At 36.0% G+C, this 19887-nt stretch overlaps 1 protein-coding gene and 1 long non-coding RNA gene across 10 annotated transcripts in view; one reads left to right on the top strand and one right to left on the bottom strand.

Annotated features, from left to right (window-relative positions):
- ANAPC10 (anaphase promoting complex subunit 10) overlaps positions 1–19887 on the bottom strand; it is a 218519-nt gene that overhangs the window by 60472 nt on the left and 138160 nt on the right. For 3 of the 6 annotated variants that reach the window (XR_013167480.1, XR_013167479.1, XR_013167481.1), the window contains exon 5: positions 18062–18288. Coding sequence is in view for 1 of the 6 variants with exons in the window: in XM_077139919.1 (XP_076996034.1) it covers positions 1948–1960; positions 18062–18288 (240 nt within the window). In the remaining 5 variants the exon portion in view is untranslated. Of the gene's footprint in view, positions 1–1793; positions 1961–18061; positions 18289–19887 lie in introns of those variants that run through there. The other 3 variants (XM_077139920.1, XM_077139921.1, XM_077139919.1) reach the window with 2 other exon arrangements.
- The window catches only part of LOC143666275 (uncharacterized), a 144531-nt gene that overhangs the window by 63045 nt on the left and 61599 nt on the right, over positions 1–19887 (top strand). For 3 of the 4 annotated variants that reach the window (XR_013167503.1, XR_013167500.1, XR_013167501.1), the window contains one exon: positions 11935–12142. The exons of the other annotated variant lie outside the window; for it this stretch is intronic. This is a non-coding gene — a long non-coding RNA (uncharacterized LOC143666275). Of the gene's footprint in view, positions 1–11934; positions 12143–19887 lie in introns of those variants that run through there. 4 annotated transcript variants of the gene reach the window in all.

Genomic DNA, 19887 nt, shown 5'->3' with positions numbered 1-19887 from the left:
TAAATGTAATAATAGGCATAGATGCTCTTTTTAAACAATAAAGTACTTTACAAAATATTTGAAGAATTCACGTTTCTGTTATGTGGATAGAAAATGGAATAAGTTTTAAAAAGAAATTTGTATTAAAAACTTTCAAAGGAACTGCTAAAAGATTCCTAATAAGATTTTCCTTTTTATCATCCTTTATGGGAAACATGAAGAAAGGAGGCACTGAGATAACTGCCCAAGATATCAGACAACAGAGTGCTAAAAATCTGGCATCAAGAGGGCACTGGAAATACTTCATCTTTCTAAGAAAGTTTCAAAAATAGAGATGCACAATTTTCCACAGACCTAATTTAAATTTAATTACTGATTTTTAAACTACAAAGCAGCAAAATATTCATGCAAGCAAAGCTATTTATTGGCCACCCCAGGGCACTTGTCCTTAGGTTGGCCCCTTCTTGCATCTTTACAATGTTTCTGGACACCTGTGAAATTCTGAAGGTAAAAGAAAACAGCTGCTCACATCCCTACTCATGCCTCTGGGTGCTGTGAGCCAATGCTATTATTAACAGTGTTAGCATTGTAGGATTTAGATTAGACCACATATAGGTGACAATGGTAAATAAGATAAGAAAGTGTTTTAATTGAGATTAAAATGGTAATTCATTTATGATTTATTGCTAATCCAACAAAGGGCCTCTCAATAACTAAACGCCCCAGGCCCAGAATTACTTCTTAAACAAGGGTGAAATAGTTAAACAGAGCCTCAGTATCAAGCCACAATAATAGTTCAAGATAAAGTTTGAAAATATGTGAATCTCTGTAAGGAAGACTGGGGAAAAGAGAGCCACATCTCTTTAGAAAGCTTAATTTAAAATAAATTACATTGATTTTTTTCCCAAAGTTGCAGTCACAAGATAGTCATGCAAGCATCTTATTCTCTAAGAAGTCACAGAGGGCAAAATAGTTGGATGTGTTTCTCTGTATTGAATCTATCTTTCCTCCCTTCTGTCTCTCTATCCCTCTATTCCTTTCTCATTTTGATCTTTTATTTTTCCTGAAATGCTACCAGTTTATCTGTAAAGAAATGGGGAACAATATAGCCTGGCCCACTTTTGATATATCTTTATTTTTGTGTACTGATCCTGTACCATCTATTCTTTCTTAACAATAGTGATGTGAGAGGGAAGCTTTTATTTGATTAGGTCAAAGGTGAGACTCCTAGGACAATGTTGTTCTTTTAATAGTCTTTGGTATGACAGAAAAAATAAAACTAGAGGCCACATACCTAACTTATCCACACATACCATCGACATTAATAGGTATCCTACACAGCCCCAGGCAACTTATTCTAACAAGTATTCTGCCCTTAAACTGCTCCTCTATTCTGAACACCCAACTTTCCTTTGACTCTTCAACCATCCCCTGTATTTCTCGTCTTATCCACTGTTTGTATATAGGAATCACCTAAATCCTACAGTTCATAAGAACCACATGAATATTTCTCATACTCAATGTTAAATTATTGCTATGTGGTATCTAGAATTAGGTGATATGATATAGAGCATATGTATATCTATCTATCTATATAATCTAATCTATATTGGTAAATATAGAGAGACACAAAGAGAGGAAAGCTACTTCAGAGTTACTCAGATAAGTATTAGTGATTTAGTGACTGTATGACTTAGTCAAATTAGCTAACCTGTTTTCTCAACTCTAAAAAGGGGGTAATGATAACACCTGTTTTAAAGAATTGTTCTAAGGAGTAAATAAGATAGTACATAAAGAACATTTATCATAACAACTGGCACAAAGAAAGCACTCAATAATTGTTAGCTATTTTTAATATTGTTATTGTAAGGATAAAAGAGACAGTATATGCAAGGAATCAGAATGTCAGGCATAAGTAGATGTCAAAGGAACATTGGTCTTTCCAAATGCTGAGCCTTCCTTCTCTTTTCATGTACCAGTGCTAAAAAAAAAAAAAAAAAATGGGAGTAAGACAGAACATCTAAACAGAAAATCAATAAGGAGATGGAAAACTTGAACAAAATTATAAATGAACTAGACCTAACTCAATATAGAAAACTCTTTATCCAACAACAGAAGAATGCACATTCTTCTCAGGTACATATGGCTCATTCTCTAGGTAGCCCATATGTTAGGTCTCAAAAATGTTAAAAGATTGAAATCATGCTAAATATCTTCTGCAACCACAATGGAATGAAGCTAGAAATCAATAACAGGAGAACTGGAACATTTGCAAATATGTGGAAAATAAATAGTACACTCTTAAACAATCAATGGGTCAAAGAAGAAATCACAAAGGAAATTAGGAAATATCTTGAAACGGATGAAAACAAGAGGTAAACTAAAATTTGGAAATGCAGCAAAGGAATTGCTCAGAAGGAAATTTACAGTTGTAAATGCTTACATTAAAAAAGAAAAAAGATCTCAAATCAGTAACCTAACCTCACAGCTGGAGGGACTAGAAAAAGAAGAGCAAAGTAAACCTACAGTGACAGGAGGAAGGAAATAATAAAAATTAATGTAGAGAAAAATGAAATAGAGACTAGAAAATCAATAGAGAGAAGTAATGTAACCAAAAGTTGGTTCTTGAAAAGACCAATAAAATTGACAAACCGTTAGCTAGACTGACAAAGAAAAAGTCAGATGGCTCAAGTAACTAAAATCAGAAATGAAAGTGGGGTGGTGGTATCACTACTGATCTAATAGAAATAAAAAGGATATTATGAATTATTGTATGCAACAAATGAGATAAACTAGATGAACGGTCAAATTCCTAGAAACACACAAATTATCTAAATTGACTCAAGGATTAAGAGAAGACCTCAACAGACCAATAACTAGTAAAGAGAATGAATCAGTATTCAAAAACCTCCCAACAAAGAAAAATCCAGGACCAAATGGCTTGGAAGGTTTGGTGAATTTTACCAAACCTTCCAAGAAGAATTAACATCAATCCTGCTCGAACTCTTCCAAAGTTTGAAGAGGAGGAACGACTTCCTAACTCATTCTATGCGCCTATTATACCAAAGTCAGATAAAGATATCATGAAAAAATTACAGGCCAATATTCCTTATGAAATCAATGCAAAAGTTCTCAACAAAATACTACCAAATCAAATGCAATAGCACATTAATGGGATTATATACCATGACCAGGAATGCAAGGGTGGGTCAACATATGAAAATCAGTCACTGGAATATACCACATTAAGAGAAAAAGAAAGAGCTAATGAGTGAATTCAGCAAAGTGGAGGGGTACAAGATCAATACGCAAAAATCAGTGGTGCTTTTGTATACCAACAAAGAACAATCTGAAAAAAAACAAGGAAACAATTCCATTTATAATAGCAACTAAAAGATAAAATAAATTTTTTTAGAAACACACAAACAACCCACACTGTCTGGAGAAGAAATAGAAGATCTCAACAAATAAATTACAAGGAAAGAGATTTACATGATCATTCAAAACCTCCTAATAAAGACAAACCCAAGACCAGATGGCTACACAGGTGAATTCTACCAATCATTCCAAGAATAATTAATACCAATCTTGCTCAAACTCTCCCAGAAAATTGAGGAGGAGGGAATGCTACCTAACTCATTCTATGAAGCCGACTTCACACTCATATCAAAACCAGATGAAGATAATACAAGAAAGGAAAATTACAGATCAATTTCTCTAATGAATATAGATGCAAACATTCTCAACAAATTACTTGCAAATCTAATCTTAGTGCACATTAAAAGAATTATACACCATGATCAAAAGTGGGCTTTATCCTAGGTATGCAGGAGTAGTTCAATACAAGAAAATCAGTCAGTGTAATACACCACATTTAGCAATTCAAAGAACCACCACATGATCATTTCAAATGACATAGAAAAGGCATTTGACAAAATCCTGCATCCTTTTTTTGATAAAAGATTTCAAAAGATAGAAATAGAAGGGAACTTTCTCAACATTATAAAAGTCATGTATGAAAAACTTACAGGTAACATCATACTTAATGGTGAAAGACTGAAATCTTTCCCATTAGATTGGGAAGAGGCTAAGAATACCAACTGTCACCATTGCTATTCAACACTGCACTAGAAGTTCTAGCTAGAGAAATTAGTAAGAGAAATAAAATGCATCCAAATTGGAAAAGAAGAAGTAAAACTTTCACTATTTGCAGATGATATGATCTATACATAGAAAGTCCTGAAAAAATCTACAACAAAGCTACTAGTCCTAATAAATTAGTTCAGCAAAGTTGCAGGATATAAGATTAAACATTCAAAAATCAGTAGCGTTTTTATACACCAGGAATGAGAAATCTGAGGAGGAAATCAGGAAAAGAAAATTCTATTTACAATAGCAACTAAAAGAATCAAATACTTAGGAATAAACTTAACCAAGGATGTAAAGGACGTTTATTAAGAAAACTACAAATCATTACTAAAAGAAATCAAAGAAGACTTAAATAAATGGAATGACATTCCTCATTCATGGGTTGGAAGACTAAACATTGTTAAGATGTCAATTCTACCCAAATTGATCTACAATTCAGTGCAATACCAAACAAAATTCCAACAGCTTACTTTACAGAATTGGAAAAGCAAGTTACCAAATTTATTTGGAAGGGTAAGGGACCTTGAATAGCCAAAAACATCTTGAAAAAGAAAAATGAAGCTGTAGGAGTCTCACTTCCTGACTTCACAGCAAATTACAAAGTTTCAGTAAAAAAAAAAAAACAGTAAAAGCATAGTATTGACATAAACACAGATAAATTGACCAATGGAATCAAATTGAGAGTTCAGAAATAGACCCTCACATTAATTGCTCTTTAACAAGGCTGCCAAACCCACCCAACTGGAACAGCGGTGGGTTCATTTGTCTTCGACAAATGATGCTGGGAGAACTGGATATCCACATCCAAAAGAATGAAAGAGGACCCCTGTCTTATACCTTATAAAAAAAAAAACTCAAAATGAATCAAAGACCTAAATATAAGAGCCAGGATTATAAAACTTCTAGAAAAAACATAGAGACATCGTCAAGATACTGTGGTAGAGGATGATTTCTCAAACCTTACATCCAAAGCTCAAGCAATGAAAGAAAAAATAGATAAATGGTACCTCCTCAAAACTGACTGCATTTGTGTCTCAAAGGACTTTGTCAAAAGAATGAAAAGGTAGTCTATCAATTGGAGAAAACATTTGGAAACCACATATCCAATAAGGGTTTAATATCCAGGATACATAAAGAGATCCTACTTCAGAACGATAAAAAAACAAAGAAGGCAATTTAAAAATGGACAAAAGATATGAATAGACATTTTTCCAAAGAAGACATACAAATGGCTAAAAAGCATACGAAAAGTGATTTCAATATCACTATTAGGGAACTGCAAATTAAAACTACAATGAGGTATTTTTTCCCATCTTCTGGAATGGCCATTATTAAAAACCAGAAAACTTGAAGTGTTGGAGAGGATGTGGAAAAATAGGAACACTTATTCATGGTTGGTGGGAGTATGGAATGGTGCAGTCACTGTGGAAGATAGTTTGGCAGTTCTTTAGGAAGCTAAACATAGAACTGCCACCTGATCCAGCAATCCCACTACTGGGAATGAACTCATAAGAACTGATAGCAGGTATGTAAGCAGGCATTTGCATATCGATGTTCATAGTGATATGGTTTACAAATGCCAAAATATGGAAACAACCCAAAAGTTCACCAACCAATGAATGGATAAAGAAAATGTGGTATACATGCAATGGTATATTATGAAGCTATAAGAAGAAATGAAATCATGATGCATGTGACTACATGGATGAACTTAAGGATACCACATTAAGTGAAATAAGTCAGACATACAAGGAAAAATATTGTGTGACTTCACTAATATGAGCTAAATACAACAGACAAACTCATGGTGTTAGTATCTAGGACATAGATACTAACCATGAAGTTAGTTAGAAGGTAAATGAGGGCAGAGAATGGGGAGCTGATACTTAATTTATATAGATTGTAAATATTTGGAAATGGATGGAGGTGATAGGAGGATATAATAGTGAGTATAACTAACAGCAATGATATGTGGGTGTGTTTGTGGTTAAAAGGGAAAGTTCAAGGTTATGTGTGTCACTAGATGGAAAGCCAGAGGATGAAACATGTGACTATGTAACATAGTGAACCTTCCTCAGGATGAAAATGTTCTAGAATTGATTGTTGTGATGAATGCACAACTCCATGAATACACTAGAAGTCAGTGATTGCACATGACAATGTTGATAGGTTATATGGCATGTGGATTTATCTCAATAAAACTGCCTTTATAAAAATTCATATGGAAGTGTAAGAGGCCTCTTAAAAGACAAGAAAAAAATTTCTTGATTTTAAAACTTAATGCAAAGCTTTAGTAACAAAACCACTGTGGTACTTTCATAAGGAGAGGCATATAGACCAATGTAATAGAATTCAGAGTTAAGAAATAAACTTTCATGTCTATGGGCAATTGATTTTTGACAATGGTGCCAAGTTCATTTGATGGGTCAAGAACAGCCACTTCAACAAAAGGTGCTAGGAAAACTGGATATCCAAAGGCAAAAGAATGAAAGTAGATGCATAGCTCAAACCATATAAAAAATTAACACAAAGTGGTTCATGTAAGAACCATAACTATAAAAATCATGGAGCAAAACATAGGGGAGTACCAATCAAAATTCCAACAACCTATTTTAAAGATTTGGAAAAGCCAACTACCAAATTCATCTGGAAGGGAAAGAGACCCTGAATAGCTGAATGCATCCTAAAAAAGAAGAACGAAGTGGGAGGATTAACACTTCCTGGCTTTAAAACCTATTATAAAGCCACAGTGGTTAAAAGACAGGAGCATTTTGACTGGCATAAAGACAGAAGCATTGACAAATGGAATCGAATCGAGAGTGCAGAAATAGAACACCAAATCTATGGTCAACTGATTTTTGACAAAGCCCCCAAATCCTCTGGACTGGGACAAAATAGTCTTTTCAATAATTGCACATGGAAGAACTGGATATCAATAGTCAAGAGAATGAAAGAAGACCCCTATCTTACACCCTACCCAAAAGTGAACTCAAAGTGGATCAAACACCTAAATATAAGAACTAGCACCATAAAGCTTTTAGAAAAAAATGTAAGAAGACATCTTCAAGACCTAGTAATAGGAGGAAGCTTCCTAAACTTTACACCCAAAGCACAACCAACAAAAGAAAAAAATAGACAAATAGGAGCTCCTCAAAATCAAATGCTTCTGCACCTCAAAAGACTTAAGAGGCAGCCAACTCAAAGGGAGAAAATATTTGGAAATCACATATCAGACAAAGGTTTGATTCCTTGTATATACAAAGAAATCATACAACTCAACAACAAAAGAACAAACAACTCAATCATAAAATGGGCTAAAGAGGGCCACGGTGGCTCAGCAGGTAAGAATACTTGCCTGCCATGCCCGAGGACCCGGGTTCGTTTCCTGGTGCCTGCCCATGTAAAAAAGAAAGGGCTAAAGATATGAATAGACATTTTTCTGAAGAGCAAATACAGATGGCTCAAAAGCACACGAAGACATGCTCATTTTCACTGGCTATAAGGGAAAGGGAAATGCAGAACAAGACTACAATGAGATACCACCTCACACCTATAAGAATGGCTGCTATTAAACAAACAGGAAACTATAAATGTTGAAGAAGATGTGGAGAAACTGGGACACTTATGCACTGCTGGTGGGAATATATAATGGTGCAGCCACTATTGGAAGACTGTTTGGTGGTTCCTTAGGAAACTAAATACCTATGACCCAGCAATAGCACTACTTGGTATATAACCAGAAAAGCTGAAAGCAAGGGCACAAACAGACATTTGCACACCGATGTTCATAGCAGCATTATTCACAATCGCCAAAAGATGGGACAAGACCAAATGTCCATCAACAGACAAGTGGATCAACAAAATGTGGCATATACATATGGATTATGCAGCAGTAAAATAAAATGACGTCCTGAACACGACAAGATGGATGAGCCTTGAAAACATAATGCTGAAAAAATTAGCCAGACACAAAAGGATAGTGTACGATTCTACTTTTATGACCAGCAAAAAGGTATAATCAGAGGCGTATAATACAGAATATAGGGGACTTAGAGATACATAGAAACTAGAGATGGGTGAACCGTTAGCTAATGAGGTTGAATTCCAATATAAGGGAATAGATGGGAGAAAACATGATTCTCTACTGGGGCTAGAAGTGATATTACCATATTCAAGGTGAACAAGATTGAAAGGGGTTGTATAGACCTACTTGTCCCATGGATTCACACTAGAAGTATGAATGAGTTCTCTTAAGAATTACTTCAAAAGTAGTATATAATTCTCGTATAAAGAGTATTTAAGTCCAGGGTAGGGGGGGAAACTGCTACTGTGTGCTATGAGCTATGTTCACAAGGAAACCATCAGCACTACCACAGCAATAGCAGAGGTAAATAATGGGGTGAGGGACAAGTGTGTTTATTGGTTTTCTTTCTCTTGGGAACAATGAAATTATCTAAAATTGAGAATGTTGATGGACTGTGGACTTTGGGCCTTCTACATGAGGCCCAATGAATGCAGGTGGCTGAAGGATGCATTGATGAAACAATAGATTGGTGAGCGATGGTGTATACTTATGAATGAAGGTTGTGCTGCTACAAAAAGGAACAATGTCATGAGGCATGCAATGATGTGAATGAACATGTGGGACATTCGGTGAGAAAAAAATAAGCCAGAAATAAAAAACAACAATGGCATGGTCACCTTTAGAAAATGCTTATAAGAAAACAGGGGCCTAGATTGTAAGCTTTTAGAGCAGACACATAAAGTCTGAAGTGGTGATTATTAATTCTGGATTTTGAGAGGCTGTTTTATATATGTAACCTGATATTTAGAGATAAGAACGAAGCTGAACAAGTTGGGGTTAAAGTAATTCAGAACACAGGGGTAAGGAAGACACTATCTATATTTTAGACCCACACACACTCTTTGAGACCAATGGAAGAAAGGTTTATTTGATCTGGAACTGAAATTTTCTGTAGTGCATAATCTAATTCAACCTATCTGTATAGCTCATTTGAACAACTGAAATACAGGAAGCACAGAATTTAAAAAAAGGTCCTTTAATCCTGTATAGATTATTGTAATGCCTGGAAACATCCTAGAGTATATTAAGCAGATAATAAAAAAGTATTGGCAACGTCTCCTAAGGGAGGGGAGAAAGACTATGGAACTATTAAACCTTATCATCAAGGAATCCCCTAATACTATGTCAAATTTTAGTGACACCCAAATCAATAGACTATGCACTCGATCATGAGGCTTACTCTGTGAAGCTTATGTAAATAGCAGAGAAGCTTAGACTACCTATAGGCATGCCTAAGAGTTACTTCTGGAGGACCTCTGTTGTTGCTCAGACAGTGGCATCAGTCTAAGCCCAACTCTGCAAGTGAAATCATTGCCCTCCCCCTTACGTGGGACATGACATCCAGGAGTGAAAGCATCCCTGGTGATGAGGGAGATGACTCCAGTGATGACTTCAGACCTGGCACTATGGGATCAACAATTCCATCCTAATCAAAAAGGGGAAAAGAAGTGTAATTAATAAAGTATCAGGGGCAGAGAAAGTTCAAATAGAGTCGAGAGGCCACACTGAAGGTTGTTTTTATGCAAGCTTCAGGTAGACCTTGCTACCTATCATAACCTACCAACCCCCAATCAGGACCATTCCAGCCAATCCTAAAGAACAGCTACAGCAATACATATGATCCCACAAGTGTTCCATGCACTAGAGAAATTTTTCAGAAACATACAACCTCCAGATCCCTGGTCCCTGGTCCAGATAAGTCCTGAAACCTACCCCAGCCTCTCCAGAACATCAGCTAGTTCCATCTCCCTACCCCATATTAGTGACAGACCCTTCCAGTATCAAAAATTTGATATTGCCATAGCCCAAACATCCCTAAAGAGAGGTATGGAAAGATCAAAGGTGATGGTGGAATTATACATAGAAGATAGGACTTAACAAATGACTATGAATGCTGACTCATTAAATTGATATCTCCTTTAGTCTCCAGCATTTTAGAGCAGCTAGAAGTAAAAACCTAAAATTGTGAAATTGTAACTCATGTCAAAGTCTGAAATATCTTCTACAACTAATTGTGCTGCTGTGCTTTGAAATTTATAGCTTTTTTGTATATATGTTATTTTTCACATAATCACAAAAAAAAAGTTGATTGCAATGATAAAGTATTTAAGCCCTCTAGCCTCCTATATTCTGGAGCAGCTAGAAGGAAAAATATGAACAGATCATATGGTAGCCCATGACAAACTCTGGGATCTGTCCTGTAACCACTTATTGAAGAGTGCTTTGAAAATTATTGCTTTTTTATTTCTTTGCTTTGTTTATATGTTATACTACTGAATAAAAATGTTAAAAAAAAAAAAGTATAACATACTTCAGGGTGTTTACCAAAGATAAAGGGAAGGGTTTTACTATTTATTTTTTTAAAATCTGCATCTTTTTAAGATAGCATTCAGTAACTAATAAGACAAGCAAGTAACCTATTCCTCAGAAGTTTTTTCCCTAAGTCATCTTTTATACTGCCTGTTTAAAACCAAACTTGTCATTTCTTTCTGGACATTCTCAATTTATCAGACTTGTAATTCAATGTACTTTTAAAATTTCTTTCCTTCATCTTTCCTTACTCAGTAACCCCAAGTCCTATAGATTCCTTCTTCTAAAAAATTATTGCTTTCACTTTCATCTCTTTCAGTTTATTCTAGGCCAGCTGCAGGAAACACCCAGCTGGACCTGGTCTTTAATTTATGCAAAGATTAAATTACCCAGGGTGGGCCACAGTGGCTCAGCAGGTAAAGTTTTCGCCTTCCATGCCAGAGACCTGGGTTCGATTCCCAGTGCCTGCCCATGCAAAACAAAAAAATCCAAATAATATTCCATCGTATGGCTTTCTACAAATATCTACACTGATTCTGTATTACCTATATAAATTTAACTATATAAATAAAGCCTAAGTGATATGGCTTCCTATACATCTTCTCTTCCTTCTTTATAGCCTTTCTTTCATTATTCTCAGACTTTTTGCTCTAACCAAGAAAACTCCCTCATTCTTATTTTTTATTTATATATCTACTATCTAATGGCCTATATTCTTTCATCATTCTACCAATTCATATCACTTTACTGAACAAAAACTAGCTCAATGCCTTTACTTGCCTAATTTCAATCAAATACATTTTTGTTTATTCTTTTGTTCTAAATCCCTTCAGCCCTTCTGTAATTTGTTAGTACTAAATTAGATTATGAATTTTTATTTGTGTTTATCATTAACTGTTGAAGACAAGGAATCAGTCTCTATTTCTCTTCCGTATTTGCACTTTTAAAATTCTCAACATACAATAGGCAATTCAGTAAGTATTCACTGATTTCTTGCACTAACATAAATACTTCCACCCCTTTGATCTCATTTTCACAAAATAACCATGTCAGGATTACACTTAGCTATGAATAACAGAAACCTTTACCATAGTGACTTATTAAGTTTTCTTTTTTTTGGCATGGGCAGGCATCAGGACTCAAAACCAGGTCTCCATCATGGCAGGCCTGCTGAGTCACCGTGGCTCGCCCTAAAATAAGTTTTTATATTTCTATAAAAATTGGGTCCAGTGGCTTAATAATAATAGGGGCCTTCTGAAAAAGTTTAGGTCATTTGCTTATGGTCAAAAGATAGTTGCTGTATTTGTCATAAATAAAGGAGATGAGGTTTACTGCATTTTTCTAAGATCTAGCTAAATAGGGACTTTTCTAACACTGCTTTTAACATTTGAAATCTTTTTTTTTAATTTCAGACATTTATTAATTGATATTGAAAAGAAGATATGAGGCTACATTTACAAATGCTGGATATTACTATAAGCAACCTTTAAGGAAACTTTTAAAAAACATCATAATAAGTGCTTACTCATGAGTTCACAGATACCCACCTACTGGATGAATGAGAACCAAACAATCCTGTCCTAATGCTATGCAAATTGATACTTTAGCTCAAAATAAAATATGCAATAATTGTATCATAAATAGTTCTTAAACACCAAACATTTCATCTTGATAAAAATGAAGAAGAAATGCTCTAGAAACTATTTATCAAAAGTAGCTCTGCTATGTCCACACTAACTTGTATACAATTATTCATGGAAGCATTCATAATAGTCAAAGGGGTAACAAATTGAATATCCATTAAGTGGTGACTAGATAAACAAAATAGTATAATTTTTATAATGGTTCAGTCATAAGAAGGAATGAAGTAATAATTCATGATTCAATTTGCCACATGCAAAAACAGCCCACATGCAGAAGACCATATCTTGTATGATTCCTTTTAAATGAAATATCCTGAAAAGGCAAATCTATAAAAATGAAGTAGATTAATGGTTAGCTGGGGCAGGCGGTAACTGCAGATGGGCACAAGGATGTTTCTGTGGTGATAGAAATGTTCGAAAGTTGAATTGCGATGGTTGAACAACTTTGTTAATTTCCTAAAACTTAGATCAGCTGAAGTTTATGGCATGTATTTATTCCTCCGTAAAGCCGTTTTTAAAAAAGAGAGATTTGAAGCAAATCCAAACAGTGGATTTAGTGGGGCCAGAGACACTGACATCAAAGATGCAGAGTTTGAATAATATTGTTTTAGGTAGAGTGAGAACGGATAAAAGCAGTACTTCTAAGTTAATATATTTTTAGATAATTTGATTTTAAGTATGCATAAACTAAAATTAATAAGTATTATACTTATTAATAGTATTTTACTATTTTGTTTATACCTATGAGTTTGCATAGTCAAACTTACAGGGCAGTTTTTTTTTTAATAAAGGAGAACGAGACCATATTGAGTAATGTAGCCAAAACTTCATTTTTAACATAATAAACATTCCATCAATTTTTTCAGTTAATCCCCAAAATGAAACTTCTCAATTAAAATTTACATTTTGTCTTAAATATTCCCAAACCCAACCATGTAAAGTTGGAATTTTAATCTTGCCTGATAGTTTGGTATTTCACTTAAGGGTAATTCTTGACCAGTAATCAAATCTGAAAGGCAAGAAGACACTGTTTTCATCTGAACAGTTTTACGAGGATATTAACTAAAAAAATACTATCTACTTAACTCAAATAAATTATATTTCTGTCTTTAAATGTCAGCTATGTCATGGGACTAGAAGATAATTCCAATTTGGGTTTTAAGCAAAATATAGGGTTTTTTTTTTTTTTAACAAAACTGTGTTTACATTTACCCATAAATCATTTGGTTTACAACTGAATAATATAAGGTTATACTTTTTTCAAGACCAAGACAGAAAAAGAAAAGAAATCTCAATGATTCCAGCCTCTCTGTATCTGCTGAAGAGCTAAGATTAGTGTACTACCTGAAGGTATTAACTATCTTACATGTTTCAAATTTTCTAATAAATTAATTTTTTTCTTTCTAAGTTTGGCCACCTATTGGATGAAAATATGTGTGCCGGTTTAAAATACCCTAGAAAAGCTATGTTTTTTAATTCTGATCATCTTGTGGAGGTAGCCATTTCTTTTAACCCTGTACTATAGGTTGAAAATTCAATTAGATTAACTCCATGGAGATGTGACACGCCGAATTCTGGATATTAACCTTTGATTAGAGGGAGATGTGACTCTACCCATTCCATTTGGACCTTGATTACTTTACTGGAATCCTTTAAGAGAGGAAACATTTTGGAAAAAGCTTCAGAGCCATAAGAACCACAGAGCCCACACAAGTCAGAGACCTTTGGAGATGAAGAAGGAAAATGCCCCCGGGAAGCTTCATGAAACAAGAAGCCTGGAGAGAAAGCTAGTAGACATCACCATTTCACCACGTGCCTTTCCAGTTGAGAGAGAAACCCTGAACATCATCAACCTTACTTAGATTGGATATTTCTATATCCTTGCTTTAATTTGGGCATTTTCACAGCTTCAGAACTGTAAACTTCCAACTTATTAAATTACCATTTTTAAAAGCCATTCCATTTCTGGTATATCACATTCCAGCAGCTTGCAAACTAGAACAATATGGGATCCAAATTTGATAACATTTTTATGAATGTCACAGCTAACAAAGATAATGCAAGTAAGTACCTTGAATATTTTTATGTGGTTTTAAGATATCCTTGACTTAGAATTTCTGAAGATGTAAATATTTTTGGAGGACCTTTATAACCTGGAAGGAATGGCTTTCTTATCTCCCAACTAGACAGCATGTAGGATTAGGAAGTATTTACTCTGTTAGAAGTTACTTTTTTTAGGAAGGCAAGCTATTTTTATAATGTGTGAGTTTGCTACGTAACTTTATGTGTGTTATAGACATTTTTAAAATTTCTGATATTAATAGCACTGGTTTCTAGTCTATTACCAAGTAAGTTTGTTCAGCGGGAAAAAATCTTTAGAGCATTTGCATCCTTCTTGGTCTTTAATTTGTAAAACATTAATCTTGGACAATAAATAATGATACCGAAGAAAACAAACAAGCAGTGGATTTTGCATAGTGGGTGGGAAACGAGGAGGTGCAGGCCACGGCAGGCCACAAGTGCCCGTTATTCAGTAGGATGCTCCTCGGACTGCCAACAGGCTACAGTGTGGTGGGATTATCTTTTTTCTCCTCCCTCCAAAGCTCTCAAACAGCTTAGATGTGAGGCTGAATGTGATGACTGGTCCTAATTTTTGCTCTTCTACCACTTTCTTGATCTTGCTGTTTAATTCTACACATTCCAGAATGTTCAAGGAATTTGTTACAAACTTCTGAAATGAAGGGAAATTTCTTGCTTATTGTTTGCCTGAAATCTTGGCTTGTGTTTGCTTTATTAAACAAAAAATAATCTCCACATATGCCCATAACTTCTGCTACTAAAATTTCTTTAAAGATCTTCTTTGCCAGAGGTTCCATAGTGCCATCCTGAAGCGTGAATACAAGCTTTTTTTTTAAGTTGCACTAACTGTTAATAATGGGAAAAATGGCAGGGTTTCTTTAAATGGTAGTTATAAAATTACAAAAAATCTTTAAAATGCCATCCACACTTGTATTAAGATTAAGCAGTAAATTTATACTGTTTGAGGAAAATTTAGAGATGGCTAAAATTGAATGGTATAAAGTCACACAATAAATTTGTTGGAGTAACCAGTAAAAAAAAAAAAAGATAAATGCTATAGCCCTAGCTATCACATTGGCAGTTGAGGGATAAAGAAGGGGAAAGAATGGCACTAGCCACATATGTCCTTCTTTATGGGGAAAGGAAAAGTTCCCCAGAAATCTCCAGCATACTCCTTAGGTCTTGTTGGTTTGAGGCAGGTCAAATGACTACCTCCACCTGGAAGGCACGTATGTCTGGGAAAGTGAGGAACAGCAAAAATGTCATTACTGACTTAGGCAAATCAGTATTTACTAGGGATGAGCACAGTTTCTAAGCAAGGAAAAAGGGGGCATAGAGACTGGGTAGACAACTAACAACGTCTGCCATTGATAACCCCTCTAAACATCAACTTCCTGCTCTGCAAAATGAAAGTAATAGCAGATTAAATGAATAATCAATATAATCACTTAGCCCAGTGGCCAGCAAATAGTAAGTAGCCAATAAAAAGTAGCTGTTATTGTTGTTGCTATTTTGCCTTCAGTTTATATTGTTTAATATGATAAGTCTATAGCTGACAGGGGGGCTGACTTTTTTTTCTTCTTCCCTCATCAATTCTGCCAGACTTGCGAAGAATTGCTAACCTTAGAATTCCTTTCTTAGGATCTGTATTTTATCATGTTCCATATACTATCACCTCACTATTATGAACAATTATATAAGACTTCCATGCTGTGTTAGTTAGATTCAGTTGTCAACTTGGCCAGGTGAGCATACCTAATCTTGTTGTTGTGGACATAAGCCAACGGTACATGAACCTCATCTGTTGCCAATTACATCTGCAGTCGGCTAGGAGGCATGTCTGCTGCAATGAGTGATGTTTGACTTAATTGGCTGGTGCTTAAATGAGAGAGCACAATGTAGCACAGCCTAAGCAGCTCGGCATTCCTCATCTCAGCACTCGCAGCTCAGCCCAGGCCTTTGGAGATTAAGAAAGAAGTCACCCCAGGGAAAGTTGTTGGAACCCAGGGGCCTGGAGAGAAGACCAGCAGAGACCATCCTGTGCCTTCCACATAAGAAAGAACCTCAGTGGAAAGTTAGCTGCCTTTCCTCTGAAGAACCAACAAAACAAATCCCCATTTATTAAAAGCCAATCCATCTCTGGTGTGTTGCATTCCGGCAGATAGCTAACTAGAACACATGCAAAGCAGTGGGAATTTCTAAATTCTGTAAATGTTACAGGGGAGTCAGCTGAGACCTTTTTAGCTAGATGGTATATGAAAAATAGAGGAAGAAAGTAGAAATAAAAAAACATACCAATGTTCTCAATACTCTTTTTAATCCCTCTTGATTCTAGGAGTTTCTTAGCAAAGTAAGAGACTTAGGTAACAGAATGGATTATATAAATAGTCATCTTTTTTTTCCTTTAAGAAAACTATTTAAAAAATCAGTCAATATGCCCCAACATACTAAATTAACTTTGTATTAGATTTCTCCACCTCTTAGTCTAAGACCCAGTTGTTTATATCATTGTTTTCCTTATCAGCCTAAAGTATTTAATACAGTGCCAGTAATTATTTCATTATTATTTCTTTGACTTTCCTTTTCTTGTAATTCTGTGTTTTCCTTCAATCCTCTCTTCCTCCCTCCCCAGAATCCTATACCTATATCTTGCTTAATTTGGTGAGCCCAAGTAAGTTTTGGGTACAGACTTAACTTTCTGGTGGAAAAATGACCCTAAAGATCACTAGCACACTTCAAAAAAAAAAAAAAAAACTAAACTAAAATGACAACAGTAAAATTCTTACTAGAATTCATAGGAAAAAGCAGAGTTTTTGATGAGTGAAAACTGAAACTCTTTTTTTATAGTAAGTAAATTAGTATTCTGCAGGAATAAATTAAAACACTATTATTTTACTATTTAAGACTTCAGTCTATTCAGCAATGCAAGAACTAGTACTGAGCAATCTTTCCAAACAAGAGCCAATCTGGGGAAGTTCTATAGCTAACTAACTATTCTTCAAAAATAATAAATAAAAAATAAGTATTCTGAATCAAATCTTCATTTTAAACCACAGAAATAAAACATGTTTAAACTTCTTTAAAATGTTTTTACGTATAAAGAATGATTTTATATATTTTGAAAACTTTCTAAGAAGTGTAATATCCCAAGGAATGCTATGTGCCAGACACAAATTTGAAGCTTCTAACATCATTTGTATTAGAATAAACACCAGTTTATGCTGGTAATCTCTGATATAATATCATTAGAATATAGATAACCCTACATTTAGAAGCATTTCATGGAAGTAAATATGAGACAATTATTTCACAAAACATATGGTTCTTATCAGACACCTACTACTAAGCATGGTTTGACTATGCTTTTAATCTGGTTCAGTATTAAAAGAAAAACTTCCTCTGGATAGAAAACAATAATTTTGGCCTTTTAAAGACTATATTGATAAAACATGGTTTTGTTAACAAACATGCAGTAACTCATTACTCTAATATATGACCACCATATAAAATAATCACCTATAAGTAAAAAATTGTGTACATTTTAACATCATCAATTCAACTCATTTTCTTTTAATATAGAAAAAAATGTAATGATGGACTTTTCAAATCCATTTGTAATCATGTAAAATATGTGAGCTTTAACATAAGAAAGATGAAGATAGCATAACACAAAATGCATCTATTTATTAAAGTTACAATAAAATACTTTTAAATGCATACAGATTTGCAAAATAACTGTTTTCTTCCAAAAAAATACTCGATATAATATTTAATCACAAAATGAAACCAAATTATGTTTGGTTTGTCTTAAAGTCACCTTATTGAACGATACATCATGAAATCAATAGTTGTACATCTAGGAAATTTGCCAATGGAGCTCTCTTCTACTGGTGTGTATATTTTAATTTGCCTCATATGGGTGTCTCTTCCATTTTGGTGATTGGCTAGAACAGCAATCTGTATCATGAATGTGCGAGTTGGCTTCTTATGATTATCAGTTAAGGGAACATGAATCCAGCCACTTGGTTCCACCAATTCAAGTTGCTGCCAAGAAAAAAAAAAAGTCAGATTATGTTTTCATCCAATGAAGATAATAATTAAAGTATTATAAGTTGACAAATAATTAACATTTTGCTCACTGAAAGAATGACAATATGATAATAACCACTACCAGTTATTGGGTACTTTTACCATAGTCTATTTTTACAGTGGCTTGGCCCTAGGCATGTATCATCTTAGTAGACAAAATAAAAACTGATGTGTGCAGTTTTAGGGTTTACAGAAATTTGTACAACTTGTGTAACATTACAAAGCACATGACTCTGCAGCCTTTAAAAATCTATGAAACAAGGAATGGCTAGAGAAGTGCCAGAAAAATGACTGGGACAGCGAATTCAGGGTGCAAGTGAACCTGAATACACCACATAAGGAGGCTCTGGTTGAAAAAGCTGAGGAATTGAGACACAGAGAACCAAAGACCATCCAGCTAGTGCAAAGAGCCTAAATGTGCCCCTTTCCAAATGGAGGCCCAGAGCCCTTAGGAGTGCACGGACAGGGAGACCGGGTCTAGGAAGTAAGTCAAGCTGCATTCCTTGAAGGTGTCAAACTCTCACCCATCAGCCCATCCCCACCACCCCACCAGGTACCAGCGCATGCTCACCTTACCCCCCCACCTACAGACACCCAAACTTGCCTGTCCCCTCCTCCCCTGGGATCTAATATGCATTCATGCCACATTGCCCAACCCGCTCCCTAAGAGCACACACACATACACTCCCACCCAATCCCCAACCCTGAGCTCCGCACAGGTACAAACCCATGCGCTAGCCACCAGCCTGCACCCCCCCCACACCTGTGACCCTCCTCGCACCTGTGCATTCATGCCAGGCCACTCCCAATAAGCTGACCCACTGCACCCCCATGATCTGTGCACCTGTGACTTATGCCTGCACACTCCTGCATCTGCATCCCAGCCCCTTGCAACTCCCCACAGATGCTTGCGTGTGCATCTGTGCTACAACAACCCCGCTGCCTCATACATGCTGCACCCTCGCCCTGCCCCCACTAGGACCCAAGCACCTGCACCTTGCCTTTAGCCCGATCCTCCCTCTCTTGCGCTCTACTGCACATCCATGCCACAATGATATCCCCTCTGCCCTAAGAAGGCATGTGCCCTTGTCTTGGCCCTCAACCCTGGGCTCTGTGCAGGCACACACCTGCACACTGACCCTTGGCCCATAAACATGCGCACTGCTGCCCCAGTCCACATATATGACCTGTGCACACCCGCACCCCAGTCCCTCACACCTGCGCACTTGCACCCAGGACTTCCCCTGACCAAAACCCTTACACCAGCAACCTGCCCCAAAGTACACTTGCATCCATGTCCTGGATCCCCCACCACATCGCCGTAGATGCGCTTGTGCACATCTGTGCCATGCACACACCCTCACTCCGGCTCCCCCATCCCTGCGCCCAGTGCACATGCACACCTACACCTCACCCCACAATCTCTGCATGCACACACTCCCACGCTGGCCACTTACTTTGCACCTGTGCACCTGTACCAGGCCATCCCCCACACTCCCAATACAAGGATGCATGCCCCACTCCACCACCTCACGGCCACCCCAGCGACCTGCG

The sequence above is a fragment of the Tamandua tetradactyla genome, chromosome 22 (genome assembly GCF_023851605.1).
Source record: "Tamandua tetradactyla isolate mTamTet1 chromosome 22, mTamTet1.pri, whole genome shotgun sequence".
Classification (NCBI taxonomy): Eukaryota; Metazoa; Chordata; class Mammalia; order Pilosa; family Myrmecophagidae; genus Tamandua; species Tamandua tetradactyla.
This window is presented reverse-complemented; position numbering and strand designations above follow the sequence as displayed.